Source organism: Myotis myotis, unplaced genomic scaffold (genome assembly GCF_014108235.1).
Source record: "Myotis myotis isolate mMyoMyo1 unplaced genomic scaffold, mMyoMyo1.p scaffold_m19_p_21, whole genome shotgun sequence".
NCBI lineage: Eukaryota > Metazoa > Chordata > Mammalia > Chiroptera > Vespertilionidae > Myotis > Myotis myotis.
Window position 1 is genome coordinate 5,334,974 of NW_023416326.1, and position 25,696 is coordinate 5,360,669.

General features: G+C 57.5%; 1 protein-coding gene and 1 long non-coding RNA gene across 5 annotated transcripts in view; one reads left to right on the plus strand and one right to left on the minus strand.

Moving 5' to 3' along the window:
• The window catches only part of TMEM63A (transmembrane protein 63A), a 28,439-nt gene continuing 2,743 nt past the window's right edge, over positions 1 to 25,696 (plus strand). For 2 of the 4 annotated variants that reach the window (XM_036355216.1, XM_036355218.1), the window contains exons 1-23: positions 1 to 219; positions 1,500 to 1,659; positions 3,212 to 3,411; positions 4,421 to 4,500; positions 6,626 to 6,692; positions 8,301 to 8,338; positions 9,493 to 9,635; positions 10,526 to 10,577; positions 10,946 to 11,054; positions 11,925 to 11,995; positions 12,261 to 12,341; positions 12,984 to 13,107; positions 13,195 to 13,328; positions 14,399 to 14,536; positions 15,446 to 15,599; positions 16,971 to 17,077; positions 17,181 to 17,267; positions 17,977 to 18,039; positions 19,176 to 19,338; positions 20,669 to 20,774; positions 22,500 to 22,667; positions 24,250 to 24,365; positions 24,696 to 24,758. In XM_036355216.1, the coding sequence (XP_036211109.1) occupies positions 3,226 to 3,411; positions 4,421 to 4,500; positions 6,626 to 6,692; positions 8,301 to 8,338; positions 9,493 to 9,635; positions 10,526 to 10,577; positions 10,946 to 11,054; positions 11,925 to 11,995; positions 12,261 to 12,341; positions 12,984 to 13,107; positions 13,195 to 13,328; positions 14,399 to 14,536; positions 15,446 to 15,599; positions 16,971 to 17,077; positions 17,181 to 17,267; positions 17,977 to 18,039; positions 19,176 to 19,338; positions 20,669 to 20,774; positions 22,500 to 22,667; positions 24,250 to 24,365; positions 24,696 to 24,758 (2,250 nt within the window). In that variant the 5' untranslated portion in view covers positions 1 to 219; positions 1,500 to 1,659; positions 3,212 to 3,225. Of the gene's footprint in view, positions 220 to 1,499; positions 1,660 to 3,211; positions 3,412 to 4,420; positions 4,501 to 6,625; positions 6,693 to 8,094; positions 8,210 to 8,300; positions 8,339 to 9,492; positions 9,636 to 10,525; positions 10,578 to 10,945; positions 11,055 to 11,924; positions 11,996 to 12,260; positions 12,342 to 12,983; positions 13,108 to 13,194; positions 13,329 to 14,398; positions 14,537 to 15,445; positions 15,600 to 16,970; positions 17,078 to 17,180; positions 17,268 to 17,976; positions 18,040 to 19,175; positions 19,339 to 20,668; positions 20,775 to 22,499; positions 22,668 to 24,249; positions 24,366 to 24,695; positions 24,759 to 25,696 lie in introns of those variants that run through there. The other 2 variants (XM_036355217.1, XM_036355219.1) reach the window with 2 other exon arrangements.
• Positions 16,505 to 18,922, minus strand: LOC118678981. Its single transcript, XR_004975076.1, has 3 exons — positions 17,670 to 18,922; positions 17,165 to 17,344; positions 16,505 to 16,802 (listed from the first exon to the last, which is right to left on the minus strand). It is a non-coding gene; the product is annotated as an uncharacterized LOC118678981 (long non-coding RNA).

The following is a 25,696-nucleotide window of genomic DNA, read 5'->3' on the forward strand; positions in this document are numbered from 1 at the left end:
GGGATTGAACCTGCAACCTGGGCATGTGCCCCTGACCAGAATCGAACCTGGGACCCTTCAGTCCACAAGCTGATGCTCTATCCACTGGGCTAAACCGGCTGGGGCAAGAACGCTCTTCTTGTGAGAGCCAGTACCGCGCACACGCCTCCTGCCTCATTCTGCTGGTATTTCTGGAAGAAATCGAGATCTTCAAGTGAAGTGTGCCCAGGGCCAGCTCAGGTGGGCAGCGGGCTAGCCTTGGTGGTTGGCTTTCTTTGGCAAGTTTGAGAACAGCTGTTGGACTCGGCCCTCTGTCCCACGGGCCACAACCAGATTCGGGGCGGGGGCGGGGGGCACATGGGCTGAACTTGGCGTTGGGGGCGCGAGTCCCCTGCTGCCCACCTGGCTCAGCGGGAATTCCTGGATCTCCTCCTCCAGGCTCCTGGCTAGGAATGAGCGGAGGAGGCATGGATAAGTGCTAGGCATTTGCATACACTTGTCAAACAAATACCAGATCACTGGATATTGCGAAGGTCGCGGCCAGGCACGGCTCCTGTGACCACGGGGCCTACTTGCTGGCTTGGCCCCTGCCCAGAACGGTCAGCGTTTCAGCTCCTGAGCCAGCACCCTTTTGATCTTGGTCCACTGAGTCCCCTCTTCCCCCCCTCTCCCCCCCCCCCCCTTGTCAGCCCTGCCTGGAGGGGCCATGGTGTTTCAGCAGACGCTGGGCTTTGTGTGTGTGTGACGGGCAGGACAGGCTACAGCTGAGCTGAAAGGCGGGGAGACTGAGGGCCTGCACAGCTGTGCGCTCAGTGGCACGTCATCCGGAGGGGCTGGCGGGACGGCTCAGTCCCAGGCCCCAGGCTGACCTCCCGGGGCCCTTCTTATCAAGGGACCCTGTTTGGCAAGAGGAAATGGACTGAGAGGCATGACTGGGGCTCAAGGAAGAAGGGGAACCACAGTGCCTTCCTCCCTTGGGGCCTCTGCTCCCCTAAGCTCAGCATGCAGCAGCCTTGGGGAGGGCTGTCCCCTGGTACCGCCCAGCCCAGCCAGTGGCCCCCGCCCTCCCTGCTCCTCAGGGACAGTGTTCCCTCTGTGAGCATTTTATGAGGATGTTCTTGTCTTACCATTTCACTCTCAAGCCTTCCTTGTCTGTTCTGCCCTGTCCCTGGCAGCAGCCACCCGTGGGGCCCAGATGAGCCCCACAGCCCAGGGCAGACCACTGGCCCCAGCAGGGCCTCCTGCCCCAGGAGAGGAGGGGGAGGCTGGAGCCCCCGTGGTGCTGGGGAAGGCTGGGGTGAGGGGGTGGGGAGCGGGGTGGCCCAGAGGAACGCAGGCCTAGAACCAGTTCTGGGAGAGGCCAGGGCAGGAGGGCGCCCATTGGGAGGACACAGGGTCCATGTGAGCATTTGAGATCAGAGACCTTGGGGCAGGCGCGGGGAGGGGAGTGTCCGCGAGGCCCAGGCCAGAGCTGGGCCGGGAGAGGCCGCTTCTCATGCCGGGTGTCTGTGTCCCTCCAGGAAAGCCCGTGCTGCACAGGCTGGTGCCCGTAGCCCTGTGGGCAGGAGACCCTGCAGGAAATGAGTGGCGGCTCGAAGCCACTGGGGTTTGCCAGAGCCAGCTCCCCCTGAGGGCCTCTCCGAGGGGCTCATCCACAGGCCGTGCCTCCCCTGGTGTCCGGTGAGTGTGGGGCCAGGAGCAGGGCAGGCGCTGGCCTCCCAGCATCTGGCTGGGTGTGTGGTTGGGCTGGTGCCACTGGGCGGGGTGTGAAGGAGGGGAGCCAAGACCATCTGTCTCCCAGAGCAGCTCTCATGGGCCTCCCCGTCCATGGTTCTGGCACCACACCCTCCCTCCAGCTCTTACTGGGGAGAAAGTGCCTCTGTATCCTGGGAGGCACCCCCTGACCACCCGCACCTACCCCCCCCCCCCCCCCCACACACACACCCTGCCTGCACTTCTGTGTGGGATTGTCCCCAGCCCAGCAGTCCCTGGGGGCAGAACTGGGAATCACCCCCTCCCAGCACACAAGCCACCAGCGTTGGGTGTTTGGGGGTGTTTGGGGTCCCTGCAGCAGGTGGAGAGACCAGCCCTAGCAGAGGCCCTGGGGAATCTGGTTTAACCAGCTTTGGGGAGGGGAGAGGGAGCTGGAGGAAGCAATGCTGAGCATGTCCCCTGCTCCTCGGCCACAGTCCCTGGAAAGGAGGCCGGAACACGGGCTCTAGCTCTGGGCCTCCGGGCTCAGGGACAAACACTGGAGCTTTTCATGAGCTTCGCCGGGGTTCCCAGCAGCCAGGGAGGGAGAGGCCAGTCGCCCGCCTGGAGCTGTCCATGTTTGCTTTGGATATGTCAGGCCTTTCCCTGAGACCCAAGGTCCTCAGGGGGGCAGGGGTCAGAGGGCGGAGCTGGGAGGGCACAGTGGGTGACTCGGGGGTCCCTGTGGAAGTCCTGAGACTCTCCCCATATCCTCTCCCTGGACCACCCCCTCCCCTCTCTTCTCCAGTCCCACATCTGCCTCTGTCCGCCCCTTCCCAGGCCTTTCATCTCTCACTGAGCTAAGCTTATCCGCCTGCTGGGTGTCTGCCTGCTGGGGCGGGAGCGTGTGAGTCAGGAGTCTGGGTCTGAGACCCGCGTCTGCCAGGACCGGCTCCTTGATCTTGGGGCAGGTGGTTAAGCCCCTGAGCCTCAGTTTCCAAGTGTGGGGAATGGGCCCGTCTCTGACATCCATGAACAGTGGGAGCAGGGGCTCCCCCGTGGTTCCCACGGTCAGCAGCTGTTGCATACTTAGGGGCCCCCTCTTCCTTATTTGCCCCCCTCCACCCTCTCCCAGGCCTGCACTGGTGCTCCCAGGGGCTCCCCCGGGAAGGAATGACCTTGCCAGCAGGAGTCCTGGAGGCTGGAGGCCCGGGGGCCCCCCCTAAGCAGGCAGACATGCAGCGCCTGTCCTTCCCTTTCGTCCTGTGCCCCCCACTCGGGAGGGTACCAGCTGTGTCCTGCAGGAGCCATACCCCCTCCATCGGACCCTTGGGACTGTTCGCACAATGGAGCTATTTTCCGTAGACTGCCTGGCACGCGGGGTCTGGTGTCTCCTCGCCCCGGCCCCTTGCTGCTGGCTCCCTGTGCCCCCCACCCCCTACCCCAGCCAGGAGACACCCGCCGTTGGCTCTGCCAGCGCTGGCTGGGGAAACGATGGGAGAGTCTGAGCTCTGACCGCCCGCCTGGTCCCGTTCTTCAGGGGTGACGGGCGCCATGACCGACTCCCCGTTCCTGGACCTGTGGCAGTCCAAGGCGGCGTCCACCCGGGACCGGCTGGGCATCAGGGAACACCCCAACGACTCCTACTGCTACAACTCGGCCAAAAACAGCACCGTGCTCCAGGGCGTCCCCTTCGGCGGCATCCCCGTTGTCCTGCTCATCGACGTCAGCTGCTTCCTGGTAAGACCTTTGTGAATCCTGCTTCCCCCTGTCACTTGTTTACTTAAACCCCAGGGCCTTCCGGGGACCTCAGGGGAGGAGCCAGACCTGGCTTTTTATCCCAGCAGCGCTGCCACTTACCGGTTCTGTGGCCTTGGGTACATTACGTCGCTTGTCTGGGCCTCAGGCTTCTGCTCTGTAAAATGGGACTAATTCTTTTTTTTTTTTTTTTTTAATATATTTTATTGATTTTTTACAGAGAGGAAGGGAGAGAGATAGTCAGAAACATCGATGAGAGAGAAACATCGATCAGCCGCCTCCTGCACATCTCCCACTGGGGATGTGCCCGCAACCCAGGTACATGCCCCTGACCAGAATCGAACCCGGGACCCTTCAGTCCGCAAGCCGACGCTCTATCCACTGAGCCAAACCGGTTTCGGCCTAATTCTTTTTTTTTAATATTTTTTTTTATTGATTTCAGAGGGAGAGGGAAAGAGGGATAGAAACATCAATGAGGATTGAGAGAATCATTGATCGGCTGTGAAATCAATAAAAATAGATCTTTTTAAAAAAAAGAGGAAGAAATTCTATGTAAAGTGAAGAAGGAAAGTTAAGCGGCTCCCCAGGGCTGCTGTGGGGCCAGACCTCCCTGCTCAGGAGCCGCCAAGCCAGCTCAGTCCTCGGGAGGTCGCGGCTGCCCATGCTGCCTTCTTAGCCAAGGACAGGCCCACGTGCTGGGCTAGGAGGGCGCTCGGGCAAGCTCAGCGGCAGCGCGGACCGCCTTCGTGACTTGGGAACAAGTGGCAAGACCTGGTGTGTGTGTGTGTGTGTGTGTGTGTGTGAGCGAGCACAGCATCACAGCCTTGAGCTGTGCGGCCCTGGGCAGCTCGGTGCCCTCTCTGGGCTTGGGTCACCTTCGCGCCCCGCTGACGCCAGGCAGGCGGGCTTGGCCCCTAAGACAGCTGTCTCTTCTCATGACAAGCCATCCAATGTGCTTTCACTTGCTTTCTTTTTTTTTTTCTACTTTTAGTTTTTAATATTGGTGTTTTCCATCATAAGGAGAAGATTCTGGGATTACGGACGCATTGCCCTGGTGTCAGAAGTGGGCAGGTAAGAGTCATATTACTTAGAATGTCAGTGTGTGTGTGTGTGTGTGTGTGTGTGACAGAGAGAGAGAGAGACAGAGAGAGACAGAGAGACAGACAGAGAGACAGAGAGACAGAGAGAGAGACAGAGAGACATTGGGATGGCCTGGGGGCGTGGGAAGCCCAGCAGGCAGGACCCACCCACGATGCTGGAATCACATCACGTTCACCGTATACTAGTACGCCTGCCAGGTTGGTCCCAGACGCCGTCTGTCCGGTCCGCGGCACAGACCCGCGAGGTCAGCCTCGTGAGAAAGCCGAGGCCCACACGCCCGGGTCTCCTCCAGGCTCCGGCCCGGCTGTGGCCACCGGCCTCGCTGGCTTCGGGCTGCGGAGGAAACGGTGTTCCTTCAGATAGTTAGGGCTTCAAAATCAGCAGGAGGAGGACGCCGGCGTTCTGTCTCGCCTTGGCTATTTTCAAGTGCATCTTCCGCAACGAGTTCGCTTAGGGCTGGGGCTGGCTGCGCAGGGCGGTGGGGCCGTGGCTGAACGAACATCCCTGACCTCCCCTGGCTTCACGCTGGCCGATGGCCCTAACTCAGCCGCCCCGGGTGAGCCTGCTCCGCACCACGGGCTCAGGCCTTCCGCTTCCATCCGGACTCAGAAAGCTCTCGGCTCACAACTCAGTTCTCCATCTGCACCACTGGCGCTTCCAGGGCCAGCTGGCTGCCACCCACCCCAGGCCTCGTGTCAGTGGGAAGTGAATGGGGAGCACACGCTGGCCCAGGCTGCCCGCCCAGCACCTGCCCTGCCATCACCAGGCAGACCCTCCGTGCTCGCTCCCCAGGCTGCGCCGTGGGGAAATGTGGGAGGGGCGAGGGGTGTGTGTGTAAATGCATTTCTTTCTTCATAGTCTCTGGCATTTGCAAAAGCCTCAGTCAGGGTGTTAGTGTTGGGGTGAGTGGGGGGGGTCCTGGTTTCAGCTGTGTTGGAGCCTGAGACTCTTGGGGGAGCCTTTTGGGATATCTGATGCTTTGGGGGACATTGACCCCGAGGAGGGGCTGAATGCCACAGTGCGGTGGAGCACTTGGAAATCAGGGGGCCTGGCCAGCCCCCCGGCTGTGTGATCTTGGTCAAGTCCCTAAACTTTTTTGGGGGGTTTTCTCCTGCGCTCTGTTCCCTGCAGGCTTACTGTGAAGGCCCAATGAGAGAGTTCAGAGTGAAGTTCCACTGTGTCTTAGGCCATTCGGAGTGGGAGGGCGGAGCGAGGAGTAGGGAAACAGAAGCAAAAATCCAAATAGCGCACGGGTGTTCTTGCAGGTTGTTCAGAAGAAGGGATCTGATTAAAATGCCACAATATAACATGCCGGAGTTCAGCCCTCGCCGGTTTGGCTCAGTGGATAGAGCGCCGGCCTGTGGACTGAAGGGTCCCGGGTTCGATTCTGGTCAAGGGCACATGCCCTGGTTGTAGGCTCAATCCCCAGTAGGGGATGTGCAGGAGGCAGCCGACCCATGATTCTCTCTCATCATTGATGTTTCCATCTCTCTCTCTCTCTCTCTCTCTCTCTCTCTCTCTCTCTCTCTCTGTCTCTCTCTCTCTCTCTCCCCCTTCCTCTCGGAAATCAATAAAAAAATATTAAAATGCCAGAGTTTAGCAACGTTAAAAATGCACATTTTGGCCTTTTCTTGTCTCTGAAGTCGGAAGGCAGCTTGTTATCATTGCTAGTTACAGTTTAATCGGTAGCATTTTTTTCATTCTTCGTGGTTCATAATAATGATGCCCCTGACACCAGTGGCGTCTTAGAGTTGAGGATAAAATTCAGTGTTTATGCCAAGTGTTGTCTGCTCTGTGGGAAACACCTTGCCAACAGGCCCCGTTTTGAAGTCACTTTAGGTAAACCAGCCCTCGTGCTGAGGCCGAGGGTGTCCTGACCCCGCGTTACAGCCTCGCCCCGCAGTTTTCTGTCTGACACACCTCGGAGTGGCTCTCGCTGTGTCTGTGTTTCTCACAGGGCGAGTTACGCTTCGCCCCAGCCGTTGAGGGCTAGTAGCTTTGGTCCTGAGCTCCATGAGGCAGCAAGATACCGGGGATGCGTTTTTTTAGGTTTTTAAAAAGAAGTATTTGAATTTTTTTCCGTTTGTGCTTCCAGCGAGTCCAGGTTCCAGAGGTCATCATCGTCTTCCTCCCAAGGGCCTCAGGATTTTGAGAGTGATCTGGTTGGTATCTCGGGGGCAGCGGTGGCTGTGGCCGGCGGGGGCGCCTGGTGGGCAGGGGAGGCCGGCGGCGATGAACCAGCGGGGAGAGGGCGGCCGTGCTCCTGTCCCGGTGGCAGGTGTGGGTGAGAGCTCTTCTCTGCACTGACCATCGCCTGGACTTGGAACAGACCACGGGGGAGGTGCAGCCGGGTGACCTGGGATGGTGAGATTTGGTTGCCTCTCAGGCAGAGGGCTACGGAATCCCCATGGGGTGCTAGCACGCGTCTCTGTATCATATTTGTGGCTTTCTGTGACAGTCAATTATCATTATTCTTTCTTTTTTTAAAAAAATTTTATTTTTTAAAATTTATTTTATTGATTTTTTACAGAGAGGAAGGGAAAGGGATAGAGAGTTAGAAACATCGATCAGCTGCCTCCTGCACACCCCCTACTGGGAATGTGCCCGCAACCCAGGTACATGCCCTTGACCGGAATCGAACCTGGGATCCTTCAGTCCGCAGGCTCTATCCACTGAGCCAAACCGGTCAGGGCTATTATTTCTTTTTTAAGAAATGTGTTTTTATTAATTTTTAGAGAGAGAGAGAGAGAGAAAGAGAAACATTGATGTGAGATCAGGTGCCTCTCGTATGCACCCGACTGGGGATTGGGCCCGCAACCCAGGCAGGTGCCCTGACTGGGAATCGAACCCGCAACCTACCAGTGCGCGGGATGACGCTCATCCAACTGAGCCACGTCGGCCAGGGCCAGTTAATTGTTGACTTGCCTGCTAGTCTCTGGGCCAAATGTGAGCAGGAGCCGTGTGTTACCCAGCGCTGTGCCCGTCACCTGACACCCAGTAGGAGCTGTTTAGTAATTGTCAAATGAATGAGGAACAAATATTTGTCTTCAAACAAAGACAGGTCACGCTGGGCAACCGTCTGCTTCAGGGAGTGTCAGTGGACGATCCAAGCTGCAGGCACCTGTTCCTTCTCTAGATCCCACTCCAAGCTCTAGTTCCATGTCTCACTCGGTCGTTTGGAAACAAACAGAAACCCACAGCAGTTTCTCCAGAGCGGGCCTGAGGTTTCACCAGCTGTTCACTCAAGTTTCATGATTTGACCCCGGAACATGTGTAATCCCACAGATTGGCAAATTTGAGAGGGTTTTGCAAGAATTCCAAGCTTGCACCCTAGCTGGCTTGGCTCAGCAAATAGAGCATCGGCCTGTGAACTGAAAGGTTCTGGGTTCGATTCCAGTCAGGGGGTACGTGCCCGGGTTGCGGGCTCGATCCCCAGTGTGGGGCGTGCAGGAGGCAGCCGATCAATGATTCTCTCTCATCACTGATGTTTCTATTTCTCTTTCTCCCTCCCCCTTCCTCTCTGAAATCATTTGTAAAAAAGAAAGAAAGGAAGACAGAATGAATTCCAAGCCTGTAGTGCATATTGGGAACGGTTGGGAGCATGCGGACTCTGTCGTGTTCGGGGCAAGGGGTAGCTTGCTGAATTTGGGGCAAAAGTGCTGTTTTTATACAGAAGAAGGTTAGCTGGTCATTAATGTCAACGACGATGGTTGTATCTGCTCCCAAAGACAGACACGCTCGAAGCTAATTCCCGATCTCTTTGTTTCCAGGGATGCTGCCCCTGGCTTACTGCGATCTTCCGTCTGAAGTGAGTACGGCGAGTGCTTGTGCATGTGTGCATGTGTGTGCGTGTGTGTGTGTGTGTTTGAGTGTTTGGCCAATCAGGAGGAAAGGGCCCAGAGGCCTGACCTTGAGATAGGGCCTCTTAGGTACTTCCTTCAGTTCAGGTTCAAAGCCGTACGTGGGGGCTGAGGACAAAGGAGTCCCAGGCAGTTCCTGCACCAGCCAGTTAAAGCTGCCGCTGTGCTCCAGGCGGGAATCCTCTCTCCTCAGTATTTAACGTGGATCTAGTTGAGTGGAAGCTTCTCTAGACAGTGCTACGTGTCTTTAAACTGGTGAAAAGTGGAGAACTAGTGATCGCTCGATACAGTCAGCTCATTGGGTTAAAAATGTTCATTTTTTTCCAAAACTTGGAGCCTGTGGCGAGAAATCCTAAAAGAGGCGCCGGGTGCTCTGGGCTGGCCAGTCACCTCCAGTGCGGTGGACGGAGCCGGGCTGTGAGTCTGGGTGCCACGGTGGCCATCAGGTTGCTGTAAGATGCACATTATCTGAGGCAGCCGGGCTGTGAGTCTGGGTGCCACGGTGGCCATAGGTTGCTGTAAGATGCACATTATCTGAGACAGCACTCAGAATGAGGAAACGCTGCCCAGTAAGCCGTGGTCAGCTATGCTCACTGAAATAGGAGAAGGACAGCGTAGAATTGATGGAATATGGTAGCTTCAGGACAGTGGGTAAGTCCCTTTCTCTGGGCCTCAGTTTCCACAACTATAAGGTGCTGAGGCCGACACCTGCTCTGGGTAATTCAAATGAATTAATATGTGGTGTATAACTGGGGGAGTTTGAGGGATAGAAACATCAGTGATGAGAGAGGATCATTGATCGGTTGCCTCCTGCACACCCCCTACTGAGGATGGAGCCCGCAACCCAGGCATGGGCCCCTGACCGGAACCGAACCTGGGACCCTTCCGTCCGCAGGCGACGCTCTATCCGCTGAGTCAAACCAGCTAGGGCTATGCTGCTTTTCTATGCCTCTGTTTCCTGCTGTGCTAAGAAATGGAGATGAAATTAGAAGTTCCCTCCAGGGGTGGCCAGGAGGGGTTACAGGAGACCCTCCGTGCAGGGCCCCCGAGGGCTGGTCTGGGGCTGCTGCTCACCGGGATCCCATGCCTGTGTCTTGACCAGCGACGACCAGATCCTGGAATGGTGCGGGGAGGACGCCATCCATTACCTGTCCTTCCAGAGACACATCATCTTCCTGCTGGCGGTGGTCAGCTTCTCGTCCCTGTGCGTCATCCTGCCCGTCAACCTCTCGGGCAACTTGCTGGGTAACTATTCTCTCTCTTTTTTTTAAATATATTTTTATTGATGTCAGAGAGGAAGGCAGAGGGAGAGTGAGAGAGACATCAATGAGAGAGGATCATGGATCGGCTGCCTCCTGCACTCCCCGCACTGGGGATCGAGCCTGCAACCCGGGCATGTGCCCTGATTGGGGATTGAACCAACCGTGACCTCCTGGTTCCTAGGTCGACGCTTGACCCCTGAGCCACGCCAGCGGGGCTGTTGTCTTCATCTGTGTGGGGCCCAGGGGGAGCTGTAGGCCTCAGGAAAGGGGCTCACTGGGGGGTGGGGGGTGTTCATGCTCTTGCTCAGATGTGAGAAGGTCCCAGGGTGGCTTTCTGGACTTTTCCATCTGATTAAAAATCCAGAGAAGAATCCACCCCAAGCCTAATATCCACTTCTGGTTCTAAGTAGGAAGAGGGAGAAAAAACACCCCAAGATTTACAGAATCGGGGGGCTCCCAAGGGTGTTTGACATCTCCCTGCCCCCACTCAGAGTCAGAATCCGAGCCCGGAATTCTATTTCCAAGCGTGCGCCAGAAGCTCGCTCCCCAAATGCCACCACAACCCCACTCCTTACACCCCGGGATTCCCAGCCCTGCTTCTCGGAACAGCTAAGGGTCAGTCCTGATTTCCCGAGAAATGCCACCAAAATCTCAAAGCCAGACGAAGGCAGGTTGTGACTCAACCCCCGAGACGGGGTGAGAAGTTGCCGGGGGGCATCTGGGGCTAAAGCAGGGCCTTGTCGGGGCGACTCTGGGAAGACTGGAGGGCGTCTGTTCCCCGGCCCCTTCCTCTGGGTCGTACTCCCCGTGGCTGGCGGTGCGCCTCCCGCCCCCGGGGCGGCCCGGGCACTAAGTCCCTGTGCTTCTCCGCAGAGAAGGACGCATACAGTTTCGGGAGGACGACGATAGCAAACCTCCAGACCGAGTGAGTTGCGGGGGACGGGTCTGAGGGTGCCGATGGGCGAGGCCAAGGAGAGGGCGGATTCTGGAGCCCAGCGTCAGCGAGAGGTGGCCCCACGTGGGCGGACTGAGGCCCCGAGGCCCCCTTGCGGCCAGCGTGTGGCTGGGCTCTGGGCACGGGCACCCCGTTAGCAGCTGCTGTTTTGAGGGGCTGTAGGAAACCAGGAGAGCTCATTTGCCAGGGAGGGGCTCTCTCTAAGGGGGGCTGGCCGCCCCGCCTCTTGTGATGAAGTCGCTGTCCCTCAGCTCAGGGCCATAAGGCAGCCCAGCCCAGCCCTTGCGCCCCCACCTGGGCTGGGGTCCCCCCGCTGATCGCAGGCGGTGTCCCCGCAGCAACGACCTGCTCTGGCTGCACACCGTCTTCGCCGTGATCTACCTGTTCCTCACCCTGGGTTTCATGCGGCACCACACCCAGTCCATCAAGTACAAAGATGAGAGCCTGGTGAGTGAGGCTGGGGGCGGGGGTGGGGCAGCGGCTGGGGAGGGGGGGCGGAGAGGAATGCCCCCCAACCCCCGCTCGATCCCCTGGCATGACAGCAGGGAGCGTCTGGAGGGTCCTCTGGAGCACAGCTTGCAGGTTTGAACTCAAAGTTGGCATTGTCTTTTTTTTTTAATCATCACCTGAGGATATGTTTATTGATTTATTGTTGTTGTTAATCTTCACCTGATTTTCCATGGATTTTTAGAGAGAGTGGAAGGGGGGCGGGAAAGAGAGAGAGAAACATCAGTGTGAGAGACACATCGGTTGGTTGCCTCCTGCACGTGTCCCGTCCAGGGCTGGGGATCGAGCCTGCGACCTGGGCATGCGCCCTTGACCGGAACCGAACCTGGGATCCTTCAGTCCCTGGGCAGATGCTCTACCACTGAGCCAATTCGGCTAGGGCGTTTATTGATTTTTTTTTTTTTAGAGAGAGGGAGAGAGAGAAACAGAAACAATGTGAGAAACACCGATTAGTTGCCTCTCATACAACTAACCTTCAACCTGGTATTCCCTTTAACAGCTTGTTTTCTGAATAGATTGTTTTAGGGTGTAGGGTTTAAGGGCCAGCTAGCCCTTAGGTTTGTGGGCTGCGAACTTGTAGTTACAATTCTGAACACGGTTCCGTTTCGGTGACGGAGTTGCGGGCCCGGCCCTCCTGTGATCCGCTGTGAGGCCCTGTTGAGTCCCGGCCCCTCTCCGGGTCTTTCTCGGTCCCCGGTCACGCCAAGGAGCGCGTGGCGTTGCCCGGGAAATGCTCTGCCAGGCCAGGAGGAGCGCCCAGGCCCTGCCCGGCCCGTCCTGGTGACTTCCCTCCGCGCGTTTCTCCGGCAGGTGAGGCGGACCCTGTTCGTCACAGGACTCCCCAGACACGCCACGAAGGAGGCCGTGGAGAGCCACTTCCGGTGAGCAGGCCGGGCCGAGGGCAGTCCCGGGGGCGGGCGCCTCATGTCTTCCTCGGGGCCTGGGGGAGAGCCGAGACCTGCCGCACGGGCATCGAGGGCTGCCTTTCGCTGGCTGTGCTGGTGCTAAAAGAGGAAGACAAAGGCCTCTCTGGCCCGGGAATGGGCAGCGCGATGGCTCTGCGGCCCTTGGAGATGGGGGGGGTCCCGCCGGCCTGGGGGTTCCTTTTCCAAAGCCATCCTTTCCTCCGGCCCGCCCTGGGCGCAGGGACGCGTATCCCACATGCGAGGTGGTGGAGGTCCAGCTGTGCTACAACGTGGCCAAGCTGATCTACCTGTGCAAGGAGAGGTACGGCGCGCGCACGTGTGTGTGTGTGTGTGTGTGTGTGTGGGAAGTGTGCATGTGTGTGTGTGTGTGTGGGGAAGCGTGCATGTGTGTAGGGGAAGCGTGCATGCGTGGGGGAAGTATGCATGCGTGTAGGGGAAGCGTGCATGTGTGTGGGGAGAAGCGTGCATGTGTGTGTGGGGAAGCGTGCATGCGTGGGGGAAGTGTGCATGTGTGTAGGGGAAGCGTGCATGCGTGGGGGAAGTGTGCATGTGTGTAGGGGAAGCGTGCATGCGTGGGGGAAGTGTGCATGCGTGTAGGGGAAGCGTGCATGCGTGTGGGGGGAAGTGGGCGTGTGTGTGTGGGTGAGCGGGCGTGCACAGGGAAGCGGGCGTGCACGGGGAAGTGGGCGTGCATGTGTGGGTGGGTGAGCGGGCGTGTGTGTGAGTGAGCAGGGGTGCGTGCACGGAGAAGCAGCCGTGCGCGGGTGAGCGGGCCTGCCCCTTCTGACCCTCCCCCCGGAGAAGCCCCCCTCCTTCCTTGATGGCCTCCAGCTTGTCCAGAGCGCTGGGCCCCGTCCTGGGTGACGGAGCGTTGAATGGAGGGTGCGGGCCGTGGCGCGGATTGAGGGTCTGACGTCCCCCCCCGCCCCCCCTCCGCCTGCAGGAAGAAGATGGAGAAGAGCCTGGCTTACTACACCAACCTGCAGGTGAAGACGGGCCAGCGGGCCCTCGTCAACCCCAAGCCCTGCGGCCAGTTCTGCTGCTTCGAAGTGCGGGGCTGTGAGCGGGTGAGGCCCCCCCCCCCCCAGGCCGGGCGCTGGGGTCCCCGCCACCCGCCCGGGGCCACGGCATCACAGGGACGTGCCCTCTGGCAGGAGGACGCCATCGCTTACTACACGGGCATGAAGGACCGGCTGATGGAGAGGATCACGGAGGAGGAGTCCAGGGTCCAGTTCCAGCCGCTGGGCATGGCCTTCGTCACCTTCCAGGAGAAGTCCATGGCCATCTAGTGAGTGTCCCGGCCTCCCGGGCGGGCTCTGCGCCCTGTCCCGATGCCCCGCTGGCCCTCCTGGGGAGGACGATACCGCCGACTCACATCGCTGGGGGCTGCCGGTGGCCTATCTCTCTGCCTCCCCGCGTCTGGCTGGGGAGGCGCCACCACGCTTACCCCTCGGGGAGCCCAGCCCGTGTGTGGGGGACAGCGGGGCTCGGGTGACTCTAGCTGAGACCCTCTCCGGGGGATGGGGCCTTGCCTGGCGGCGGGGCTGCACCAGCTGCCCCAAGGGCCCATCGGCTCTGTGTCCCAGCATCCTGATGGACGCCACCCTCCTTCAGAGAGCCGCTATGCACCCCACATCCTGCTTCTGTGCAGGGGCTCCCCGTCTTCCTACAAATGGGCACTCGGGGCGCTCACTGCTGCAGGCAGCCTGGCCCTGGGGAGGGGGTTTGCACGAAGGACTTCCGCCTGCCAGCGGTCAGGCTCATAAAGCTCTTCCGTGCCTGGGGCTTCGGCATCCCGGCATCCCCGAGCCTTGGGAGCCGCAGGGGGGGGCGGGGAGGGTCAAGAGATGGGCACTTTATGGGAGACAAAGGGGGAAAGAGGAGGAGCTGGTGAGGGTGGAGGGGGGTCCGAGGGAGGGAAATCTTGTGTCAGAATGGGAGCCCGTCTCATGTATGTGTTCTGATAGCGACTCTGGGGCCTGGGAAGTAAGCGAGAGTCTTGAAGGGTGAAGCCACTGGCAGGAGGATCCCGGCGGGGGGTGGGTTTGCCGGGGTGTGGGGGGGTGTGGGGGGGGCAGTGCAAGCAGCATGGAAACCGGAGCCAGACAGATGGGGCGTAGAACCTGATCGGAGAGCCTCAGTTTCCTTGTCTGTAAAATGGGAATAACAGTCCTCAGCTCGCAGGGTTGTGCTGAGGATTAAACGAAACCCTCCACATAGCGGGCCACGCATGCTGTCTCTCCTAGCGTTAGTTATAATAATAGATCCACAGTAACAAAGCCAGGGTCCTGCTCCACGGGGCTCCCGTTCTGACTCGGCCCCATGTGCTGGGCCCTGGCACGCCTGCCTTCCCCGCAGCATCCTGAAGGACTTCAACGCCTGCAAGTGCCAGGGCCTGCGGTGCAAAGGGGAGCCCCAGCCCTCGTCCTGCAGCAAAGAGCTCTGCATCTCCCAGTGGACGGTCACCTTCGCCGCCTACCCCGAGGACATCTGCTGGTGAGCCCCAGGCCCGAGGGCCGCATCCCGGTGCTCAGGAGCCACGCGTGTCTCGTGGCCACGGTGTCGGACAGTGCAGCCTGAGGTCAAGGGTCACCTGCTTCGTTAGCCTGGGGACACATTAAAAGTAAAAAAAAACCTAAAAAAGGTTGAAATTAATTTTCGTAATAGTATCTCTCTCTAGATCAGGGGTGGGCAAACTTTTTGACTCGAGGGCCACAATGGGTTCTTAAACTGGACCGGAGGCTGGAACAAAAGCATGGATGGAGTGTTTGTGTGAACTAATATAAATTCAGAGTAAACATCATTACATTAAAGGATACGGTCTTTTTTTTTTTTTTTAGTTTTATTCATTTCAAACGGGCTGGATCCGGCCCGCGGGCCGTATTTTGCCCACGGCTGCTCTAGATGCTAAAATATTATGAGTTCAATAGTTAGCGGAGAATAACTTGTAGCTCCTCTGAGCTCATCAGGCCCCAAACTTTGACCTTCCAGGGGCTGAAGGTCAGTGCAGAGAACCCATCTGTACTCCCAGGCTGACATGAGCCCTACGCCAGAGCCCTCAGGCTAGTCCCGTGGTCAGCAAACTGCGGCTCGCGAGCCCCATGCGGCTCTTTGGCCCCTTGAGTGTGGCTCTTCCTAAGCCTTAGGAGCACCCTAATTAAGTTAATAACTATGTACCTACCTGTATAGTTTAAGTTGAAAAAATTTGGCTCTCAAAAGAGATTTCGATCGTCGTACTGTTGGTATTTGGCTCTGTTGACTAATGAGTGTGCCGACCACTGGGCTAGTCTCTTGGCTTGACTCACTGGGGCTTTCTGACCCCCCCCGAGCCAGGGGCATGTTGGTAGGGTTGGTGGCCAGGTCCTGGGAGGTGAGCCGCCAGGGCCCGTGTCCTCTCCCCCGCAGGAAGAACCTGTCTGTCCAGGGCCCCCGCTGGTGGCTGCAGTGGCTGGGCATCAACTTCGTTCTCTTCGTGGTGCTGTTTTTTCTGACCACACCATCCATCATCCTCTCCACCATGGACAAGTTCAATGTCACCAAACCCATCCACGCGCTGAATGTGAGTGTGGCCGTCTGCAAGGCCCATCCCTGGAGGGCTCGGTGCCAACAGGGCACGGTGGGGAGGGGGTGCGGGGGGGTGGCCAGGGGATGTGGGGGACGGCGAACCAGGATGTCATTCACTCAGCTCATGTCTGTGCTATTTTTAAAATAAATAAATTTTTTTTTATTAAAAATATATTTTATGGATTTTTTTACAGAGAAGAAGGGAGAGGGATAGAGAGTTAGAAACATCAATGAGCGAGAAACATCGATCAGCTGCCTCCTGCACACCCCCTACTGGGGAATGTGCCCGCAACCAAGGTACATGCCCTTGGCCGGAATCGAACCTGGGACCCTTGAGTCCGCAGGCCGACGCTCTAGCCACTGAGCCAAACCGGTTAGGTCTAAAATAAATAATTTTTTTGTATCGAGGAATAATTGACGTCTATGATCATGCCTGCGTTTTTAGCCCTAAGCAGACATGGCCACATTGAGTACAATGTCTTCTAGTAATTTAGACATTTTATGTACATATATTCATTATATATATAATATATAATATATAATATATAATATATAATATATACATAATATAGAACTGTATTTCATACGTATTCGTAATGAATGTATGTGCATATATAATTACATATATGGAATCAATCTACATATTCATCAGTAGGTGTTACTTGAGTTGAATGAAGTATATTTGGTCTGAGAGCATGCTCAGCGCCCATTAAAAGTTGCATAGCCCTCACCGGTTTGGCTCAGTGGATAGAGCGTCGGCCTGCGGACTGAGAGGTCCCAGGTTCGATTCCGGTCAAGGGCATGTACCTTGGTTGCGGGCACATCCCCAGTAGGGAGTGTGCAGGAGGCAGCCGATCGATGTTTCTCTCTCATTGATGTTTCTAACTCTCTATCCCTCTCTCTTCCTCTCTGTAAAAAATCAATAAAGTATATTGAAAAACACACAACCACTTCTCAGTGGATAAAGTCCCAAATTTAAAAAAAAAATTGCATAGACTTGGTGGCGGGCACTGGGGGCTTGTGACGAGAGCAGGATGTAAACTGTCTGCGAGCAGTGGCTACAGCGACGCGCCAGGGACGCGGGTGCACGCGGAGAAGAGCTGCTTGGGTCGGGTGGCAGCACCGTGGGTGGTTTCTTGTACATTTCAGGTTTTAATAATCTTGTCCTTGAATTATATGTGAAATTGCTGGCTTCACTCTAAATACAAACAGAAGGGGTTGTTGTCTGTTCAGCCAACAGAGTGGACTAGCTCCCCTGTACCAGGGACAGCGTTGGTTCTGGGGGGCGAGGAGGACTAAACCCCAGCCCCGGTAGGTTGTGGTCTCAACCCGTCCCCCCCCGCCCCCCGGGGGCCTTGTTTTCCAGGACCCAGTCATCAGCCAGTTCTTCCCCACCCTCCTCCTGTGGTCCTTCTCCGCCCTGCTGCCGACCATCGTCTACTACTCCACGCTGCTGGAGTCTCACTGGACCAAGTGAGTGCCCGGCGCTGACCCCGTGCCCTAGGGCAGCGGGCACACGGCTCCCTGGGGACCCTGGGACCCCGGGGCTGGGATGCTCACCTCTGACTTCCTGCAGGTCTGGGGAAAACCGGATCATGATGACCAAGGTCTACATATTCCTGATCTTCATGGTGCTGATTCTGCCCTCCCTCGGCCTCACCAGGTACGCGTGGCCGCCTCCTGCTCTCAATTCAGAATCAGGGTCGTAGCTGGAGAGTACTGTCCCCAGGAGAATGGAACCTTTTAAAAATATATATATATATATAATTATGCTTGTTTCTCACTTTATACAGTTAATGTGTTTTTATTGATTTCAGAGAGGAAAGGAGAGGGAGAGAGAGAGAAACATCAGTGATGAGAGAGAAGCATTGATGGGCTGCCTCCTGCACGCCCCGTACTGGGGATCGAGCCCGCAACCCGGGCATGTGCCCCGACTGGGACTCGAACCATGATCTCCTGGTTCATAGGCTGATGCTCAACCACTGAGCCACACCAGCCGGGCCGGAAATGGTTTTGGAGTGGATGCATACCTACCCCTGACAACTTTTAAGCCTGTCACACCCACCTGGAGGGCAGTTGTGCTGCCCATTGAGTCTCCCGGAGATCGGACCTCTCTACGTTTGAAAACAAATTTATCACGACGGCAACTGTCCACTTAGGGGGCGGGGCGGGTCCTGGCGTGGTTTCTCTCCGGGAAGGACGGTTCTGTTGCAGTAGGCCCTGGTGTGTCGCACGGCAGCCAGCGGCATTTGAAAGGATGAACGTGGATCTGGAGGTGCGGCCTGTTTTTAGAAGAAGAGGGAAAGGACGTCTGTGTTGTGGTCACGTGGCGCGTTGGGGGTCGGTTCTGAGGGGATCCGTTTGTCTTTCAGCCTCGACGTTTTCTTCCGCTGGCTCTTTGACAAGTCTTCCCCGGACACCTCTATCCGGTTGGAGTGAGTATCAGCCGGGCGCGCGGAGGTGATGGCGCCACGGTCCGAGTAAATGTCCCCCGGGGCTCGGGCTGCGCTGCGGGGAGGGTGGTCCCCGTTTCGGAACAGACCACTTCCTCCCGGAGACCCCAGGGCTGGGCCTTGCCCGCTCCCCGACCGGGTTCCTGCTGGGGAGGCGGCTGCACAGAGCCTTCGGCCACATCAGGGGAGCCGGCCGATTCTGTGCCACGTGTGCAAAGCATGTGGTTCATTTTTTTTTTTTAGGCCAGGACTCAATTAGTCACAGCCTCATTCGGTCTCTGAAACGTATTTACCGAGACCTGAGCCGCTGGGGAGGAGGAGCTGCTGGGCCTCCGTGGTGCCAGGGGGCAGGAGTGGGAGTAATAATTAACGTCGCAGCCAGAACGAGTTGTCTGGACTGTGGGTTATCTTTGCCAGGAGAACGGAGTCCAACTCATGTCTGACGTGGGTCCTTGTTAGCATTTTCAGCTCGCACCACACCCACTGAACAGTAACACTTATAACAAGAAGGCGCTGCGCTCAGTGCTGGATTCTTGGTCTCCTTTCGCCTTCACAGCCACTAGCAGTAGGGCGTGTCATTATCCCCATTTTACAGATGAGGAGACTGAGGCCCAGAGATGTTGAATAACTTGCCCAAGGTTACCCAGCGAGTTAGGAGATGGAGCTGGGACCTAACCTCAGCCCCGACTGCACTGGACTTTAGGTCCTGAAATAGACTCATCGGCCCACGGTGGATTTTCCCAAAGAGATATTTATAGGGAAGGCTGGCTGCGATTTCCTTTTTTATCTTTTATTTGTTTTCCATCACCATGGAAGGGGTGAGTTATTATTATTATTATTTTTGTAATCCTCACCCGAGGATATTTTCTCATTGATTTTCTTTTTTTTTTTTTAGAAAGAGAGTGGAAGAGAGAGGGAAAGACAGAGAGAAACACCGATGTGAGAGAAGCACATTGATTGGTTGCCTCCTTGAGCTCCTTGAGGGCAGGGGCAGGGTCTTTGTTTTCCTCCCAGCGCCTGGCACAGCGCCTGGCACACGTGGGTGCTGCACACGCACCCACCAGGGGCCTCGGGTCCCGGCTGGCCTGACTCACCCCCCCCCCCCCCCGGGTCCCTAGGTGCGTCTTCCTGCCGGACCAGGGCGCCTTCTTTGTGAACTACGTCATCGCCTCGGCCTTCATCGGCACCGGCATGGAGCTGCTGCGGCTGCCGGGCCTCATCCTCTACACCTTCCGCATGGTCATGGCCAAGACCGCCGCCGACCGCAGGAACGTCAAGCAGGTGCGGGCTGGCGGGGCGGGCGCACGGGCCCCCCCTAAGCGTCCCCACTCCGGCACTTCCCCAGCAGCCCTGCTGGGTGCCGGGCTCTCTGCCAAGTGCCTTTCACCAGGGGCTCAGGCCGCCTGTGGGGGCGGAGGGGCCAAGCCCTGCTTGCCAGCGGCAGGTCTTCATAAACCTCCGTCCGCTCTGACTCACCGGCAGGAGGAGAGAGTGTGGATTTTTACATTTAAAAAAAACTTTTTTTAAATTGATTTCAGAGAGGAAGGGAGAGGGAGAGAGAGAGAGAAACATCAATGATGAGAGAATCATTGATCGGCTGCTTTCTGCACACGCCGACTGGGGATTGAGCCCGCAACCTGGTCATGTGCCCTTGACTGGAGTTGAACCCTGGACCCTTCAGTCCGCAGGCTGATGCTCTATCCACTGAGCCACACCAGTGAAGGCTGGATTTTCCCATTTTAACCAGTCTCATCACACACACACACACACACACACACACACACACACACACACAAATAATGTCAGTACATTGCTCATTGAAGGGCATCCATGTGCCTAAGCCCTTAAGATGATCACAGTTGTCAATGCGTTTGGGGCATGTGGCATGGTCCCCTAAGTAGGTAACACGGGTTCTCTTTCATTCTCCTTTGCCGTGTGGGCACCCTGAGAGGGAAGGCAGAGCCCTCTGAGACGGGCCTGCTGGTTCCTTACCTGGCAGATGCACAGCCTAAGCCGCAGGCAGGTTGGGAGCCCAGGACACAGGCCAGGACGGGCAGAGCTGACATTGCGTCTGATGCCAGAGTCCGTAGGGATCACTGCCCCCCGGGAGCTCGGGGGCCTGCTGGGGAGACACGGTGAAGACAAAGGTGACACGAGGGAAGCATGAGTCACTGCACCGTGGAGGTCTGGGGGTGCGCGGAGTGCAGCTGGAGAAGGCTGGTGGAGGGAGGAAAAGGACCTCACGCCCGGCCGGTGTGGCTCAGTGGTTGAGCATTGACCTATGAACCAGGAGGTCACGGTTCGATTCCCCATCACATGCCCAGGTTGTGGGCTCGATCCCCAGAAGGGGGTGTGCAGGAGGCAGCTGATCCGTGATTCTCATCATTGATGTTGCTATCTCTCCTCTCCCTTCTTCTCTGCAATCAATTAAAAACATTTTTTTTTTTAAAGAAAAAGGACCTTAAGAGGTGGGGGAGCTGTGCGTCTCCCATTTCCAAAGTCCTTCTCACCCGGTTTGCCCTCTCCACCTGGAGCCATCGAGGGGCTTGGAGCTGAGCAGGCCTGGTAGTGCCTCACCACCTCTTCCTCCTCCTCCTCCTCCTCCTCCCAGAACCAGGCCTTCGAGTTCGAGTTCGGAGCCATGTACGCGTGGATGCTGTGCGTCTTCACCGTCATCATGGCCTACAGCATCACCTGCCCCATCATCGCGCCATTTGGTGAGTGGCCCCGAGGCCCGTCCAGGGTCGGGGGGTGGCTGACTCCACCAAGCACCCCAAGACGGCCGTCACGGGGCATTCTGGAGCCCCACAAACAGAGGACCCCTTGAAGGCACAAGAGCCACCCGCTGTCAAGGAGCCACAGGTGACACCAGATTTAATTCACTTCTCATGAGTTCCTCCCACTGGCCTTCCAAACTGTGGCCTCACTCAGTGCTTCTCCTGGTCTGAGTTTCTCCGCCAGCTGACCCCTTCACTCTTTTTAAAAATCTATATATTTTTTATTGATTTTTTTACAGAGAGGAAGGGAGAGGGATAGAGAGTTAGAAACATCAATGAGAGAGAAACATAGATCAGCTGCCTCCTGCACACCCCCCACTGGGGATGTGCCCGCAACCAAGGTACATGCCCTTGACCGGAATCGAACCTGGGACCCTTCAGTCTGCAGGCCGACGCTCTATCCACTGAGCCAAACCGGTTAGGGCTTTTTTTTTTTTTTAAATATGTTTTTATTGATTTTGGAGAGAAGAAGGGAGAGGGAGAGAAAGATAGAAGCATCAATGATGAAGGAATCATGGATCGGCTGCCTCTTGCAAGCCCCCTCCTGGGGATCAAGTCCGCAACCTGGGCATGTGCCCTGAATGGGAATCGAACCAGTGATCTCCTGGTTCATAGGCTGATGCTCAACCACTGAGCCACATGGGCCAGGCTGACCACTCTATTCTTGGTCGATTCTTGAACACACTAAGGCAGTAACGATCCAGGTTCTCATGTGTGCTGTCCCCCGGCAGTCACCTTCGCACTCCCCACGGGGGATCACACCATCCAACAAGCCAGGCGTCACAGACGAAGCACTCGATACCTGTCGGTGAGGGTAGAGTGAGGATTCGAACGTGGAACGGTTCGACCTCAAAGGCCAAGGGCTTGCAACTAAAATAAAACATCAGGAACTGGCTGACAGGTGGAAGACTCTAGAAGGAAACACAGCACCCAGGATCCTGTTGGCAGTGAGAGCTGAGGTTGGGGGGGCGGGGCGGGGGTAGGAGGAAGTTGTAGTTTTCCCTGTTTTGCTCTCTTGTACTGTTTTTAAAGCATAGGATTACTCTTTCCAAACAAAGCAAAACCAGCCCAGCCGGTGGGGCTCAGTGATTGATCGTCGACCTATGAACCAGGAGGTCACGGTTCGATTCCCAGTTGGGGCACATGCCCGGGTTGTGGGCTTAGTCCCCAGTGTGGGGTGGGCAGGAGGCAGCCGATCAATGATTCTCTCTCATCACTGATGTTTCTATCTCTCTCTTCCTCTCCCTTCCTCTCTGACATCAATGAAAATATATTTTAAAAAAACAGCAAAACCAAAACATGTTGTAGAACCTGCCATAAAAGGGGGTGTGATGCCCCCTGGGTTAAGAGCCTTGAACACCCATTGGCCGAGGGCAGGAGCTCACTTGGGTGGGAGAAGGAAAGGAGGGTGGGGCGTTGAGGGGTCTGGGGTGCTCAGTGTGAGAGGGGGCCTGTGTGTGTAAAGTAGCCTCTTTCCCCGAATTGATGCTGGAGGGGAGAGGGAGGAGGGGAGGGGAGGGTCTAGGAACACTGGCAGCCAGGACGTGCGTTTTGCCCCCCTTCTGGTTCACGTGGTCCAACAGCTGCCCCAGTTCCATGTACAGCCCCCCTCTGTGGCCCCGCCGGGCCTCCGGCTCACAGCCCCCCCACCTCCGCCCCCCGCAGGCCTCATCTACATCCTGCTCAAGCACATGGTGGACCGGCACAACCTCTACTTCGCCTACCTCCCGGCCAAGCTGGAGAAGAGGATCCACTTCGCGGCCGTGCACCAGGCCCTGGCCGCCCCCATCCTGTGCCTCTTCTGGCTCTTCTTCTTCTCCTTCCTGCGCCTGGGTGAGGGCCCCTTCTGACCCAAGGCGGGGAGGCAGCCCTGGCCTCACATCCCCATATCCGTACCCCCCAGTCAAATCCCTCGCCGCGTTAACAGCGTCAACTCGGTGTCCAATCAGAATGTGCCCCCCCTCTGGAGGGCTGGCTGGTTATCCAGTCAGAATGTGCCAGCCAGGGTGAAGGTTGGCTGGGTGTCCAATCAGAATGTGGCACCCAGGGTGAAGGTTTGCTGGGTGTCTAATCAGAATGTGACATCCAGGGTGAAGGTTGGCTGGGTGTCCAATCAGAATGTGGCCCCCAGGGTGAAGGTTTGCTGGGTGTCCAATCAGAATGTGGCATTCAGGGTGAAGGTTGGCTGGGTGTCCAATCAGAATGTGGCATTCAGGGTGAAGGTTGGCTGGGTGTCCAATCAGAATGTGGCATTCAGGGTGAAGGTTGGCTGGGTGTCCAATCAGAATGTGGCATCCAGGGTGAAGGTTGGCTGGGTGTCCAATCAGAATGTGGCATTCTGGGTGAAGGTTGGCTGGGTGTCCAGTCAGAATGTGGCATTCAGGGTGAAGGTTGGCTGGGCGTCCACTCAGAATGTGGCATTCAGGGTGAAGGTTGGCTGGGTGTCCAATCAGAATGTGGCATTCAGGGTGAAGGTTGGCTGGGTGTCCAATCAGAATGTGGCATTCAGGGTGAAGGTTGGCTGGGTGTCCAATCAGAATGTGGCACCCAGGGTGAAGGTTGGCTGGTTATCCAATCAGAATGTGGCATCCAGGGTGAAGGTTGGCTGGGTGTCCAATCAGAATGTGGCCCCCAGGGTGAAGGTTGGCTGGGTGTCCAATCAGAATGTGGCCCCCAGGGTGAAGGTTGGCTGGGTGTCCAATCAGAATGTGGCCCCCAGGGTGAAGGTTGGCTGGGTGTCCAATCAGAATGTGGCCCCCAGGGTGAAGGTTGGCTGGGTGTCCAATCAGAATGTGGCGCCCAGGGTGAAGGCTGGCTGGGTGTCCAATCAGAATGTGGCCCCCAGGGTGAAGGCTGGCTGGGTGTCCAATCAGAATGTGGCCCCCAGGGAGGGCTGGTTGGGTGCCGCTCGACCACCTAAATTAGCCCAAGCTGGAGCGTAACAGGTGAAGGCCAGGTGGGCTGCCCCAGGCCGCCGAGAGAGGATGGCCCCTCCATCTGCACTGGGAGGCTGAGCCAGGGGAGAGGGGAGGCTGAGCCAGGGGAGAGGGGACGCAGGCCCAGGCGGCTCTTAGGCAGTCACAGATGGGTCCCCTCACACCTCACCCTCACACCTCACCGAGGGGACGTGCCGGAGGGAAAACCAACGCTCCTGGGAAAAAGGAAAAGGCAGGGGAGATGTGTGACTGCCCCAGTCTGCGGGGCGGGGGGGGGGGCTGCACTACCTAATCCGGACCCGAGGCTGCAAGGAACTGACCCAGCAGGAAGCTGGCAGGTGCCATGGTGTCCTAGCTGCTTGAGGGCGGGGAGGGGGGCGGTGCCTTCTCTTTATTTTCTGCCCCAGAGAGAAGTCACCTGCCCAGGTGTGGGCCCCTCCCCAGCAGGGTGAGGGTGAATGGCATCCCTTTGTCCCCAGGTCTGACGGCCCCTGCCACCCTGTTTAACTTCCTGGTCCTCCTGCTCACCATCCTGGTCTGCCTGGGCTACACCTGCTTTGGATGCTTCAAGCACCTCAGCCCTCTGAACTACAAGGTAAAGGGCGCCTCCCCCGTCGCCCCCAGCCAGCCAGGACCTGGGCCGAGATGTGGGTCCGCTCTCCACCCCTCGTCCACCCACTCACACATTAGCAACTTCTCCAGGTCTTACTAGCTGGGTGCAATGTGAGGCTTCCCTCCCCACCCCTTCCCTGCCCCCTGCCCGATGGCCCCCCCCCCCGCCCCCCATGCCCCCTGGGGCTGTCGCCGGGAGCCTGGTGCTAGCTGGCACTGTTATTCTGGGTGTTAATAGTCCGCCTATTGGGAGGGGGTTTGTTCAGGAAGATCGTTGTTGCTTCTCATTGGAAGTTTCTGCTGTTTCCTGCAGACGGAAGAGCCGGCAGCTGACAAAGGAAGCGAGGCCCTGGCCCATGTGCCCGCTCCGCACACGGTAAGTCACGCTCTCCCCCAGGACCCAGCCCCGGGGACCCTAGCCCCGGGGACCCGGCAGGCTTCGATCATCTCGTGAAGAGAGAAGCCCCTCGATCCCGTGTGTCGGGCAGGTTGCTGAATTAGTGTCACTTGAGAAGGAGTCCCAGGTGCCTCTGGAGCTGTAACCTGGGTCTGTGCAGCCGCGTCCCCCACGGAGCCGAGAATCCATTCGGCCAGGATGGACGCCCATCCCCAGGGGTATCAGTTTCCTGCTCACTTTCCTTCTCTGCATATTTAATGCCTGGAGAGCCGGGCCTTTCCTGAGTGAGGCTACGTCGCCAGCCCTGTGGTTGGTGAAGCTGATCACCAGCTTCCAGCAGCACCTGCCTCGGTGGGTCCTCCGTTGCCCAGACCGGCTCCCCGTGGAGTTCAGCGCGTGAACATGGCGCCTGCTGCACGCGGGCACTGGCTAGAGCAGCGGTTCTCAACCTTCTGGCCCTTTAAATACAGTTCCTCATGTGGTGACCCAGCCATAAAATTATTGTCGTTGCTCCTTCTTCACTGTCATGTTGCTACTGTGATGAATCGTCATGTAAATATCTGATATGCAGGATGGTCTTAGGCGACCCCTGTGAAAGGGTCGTTCGACCGCCAAAGGGGTCGCGACCCACAGGTTGAGAACCGCTGGGCTAGAGGGTCTCCTTTCCTTCCTGGGTCGGCCTGCTCCTGGAGTGGGGCTGGGACACGGGACCCCAGACTGACAGGGCCGGGTGGTGTGGGATGGGGCAGCGGCCCCACTCTTCTCTGTTCTTTCCAGCGGCTGTCTCCCAGGTGTCAGGCCCTCTTATCAGTGTCTGTCTTTGGACTGGCCCCAGGGAAGGTCCAAAGGTTCTGGGGAGACGTGTGCCCCGGAGGCACCCCTGTGGCTGTGCCCCCCAGACCAGGGAGGAGGCGGGG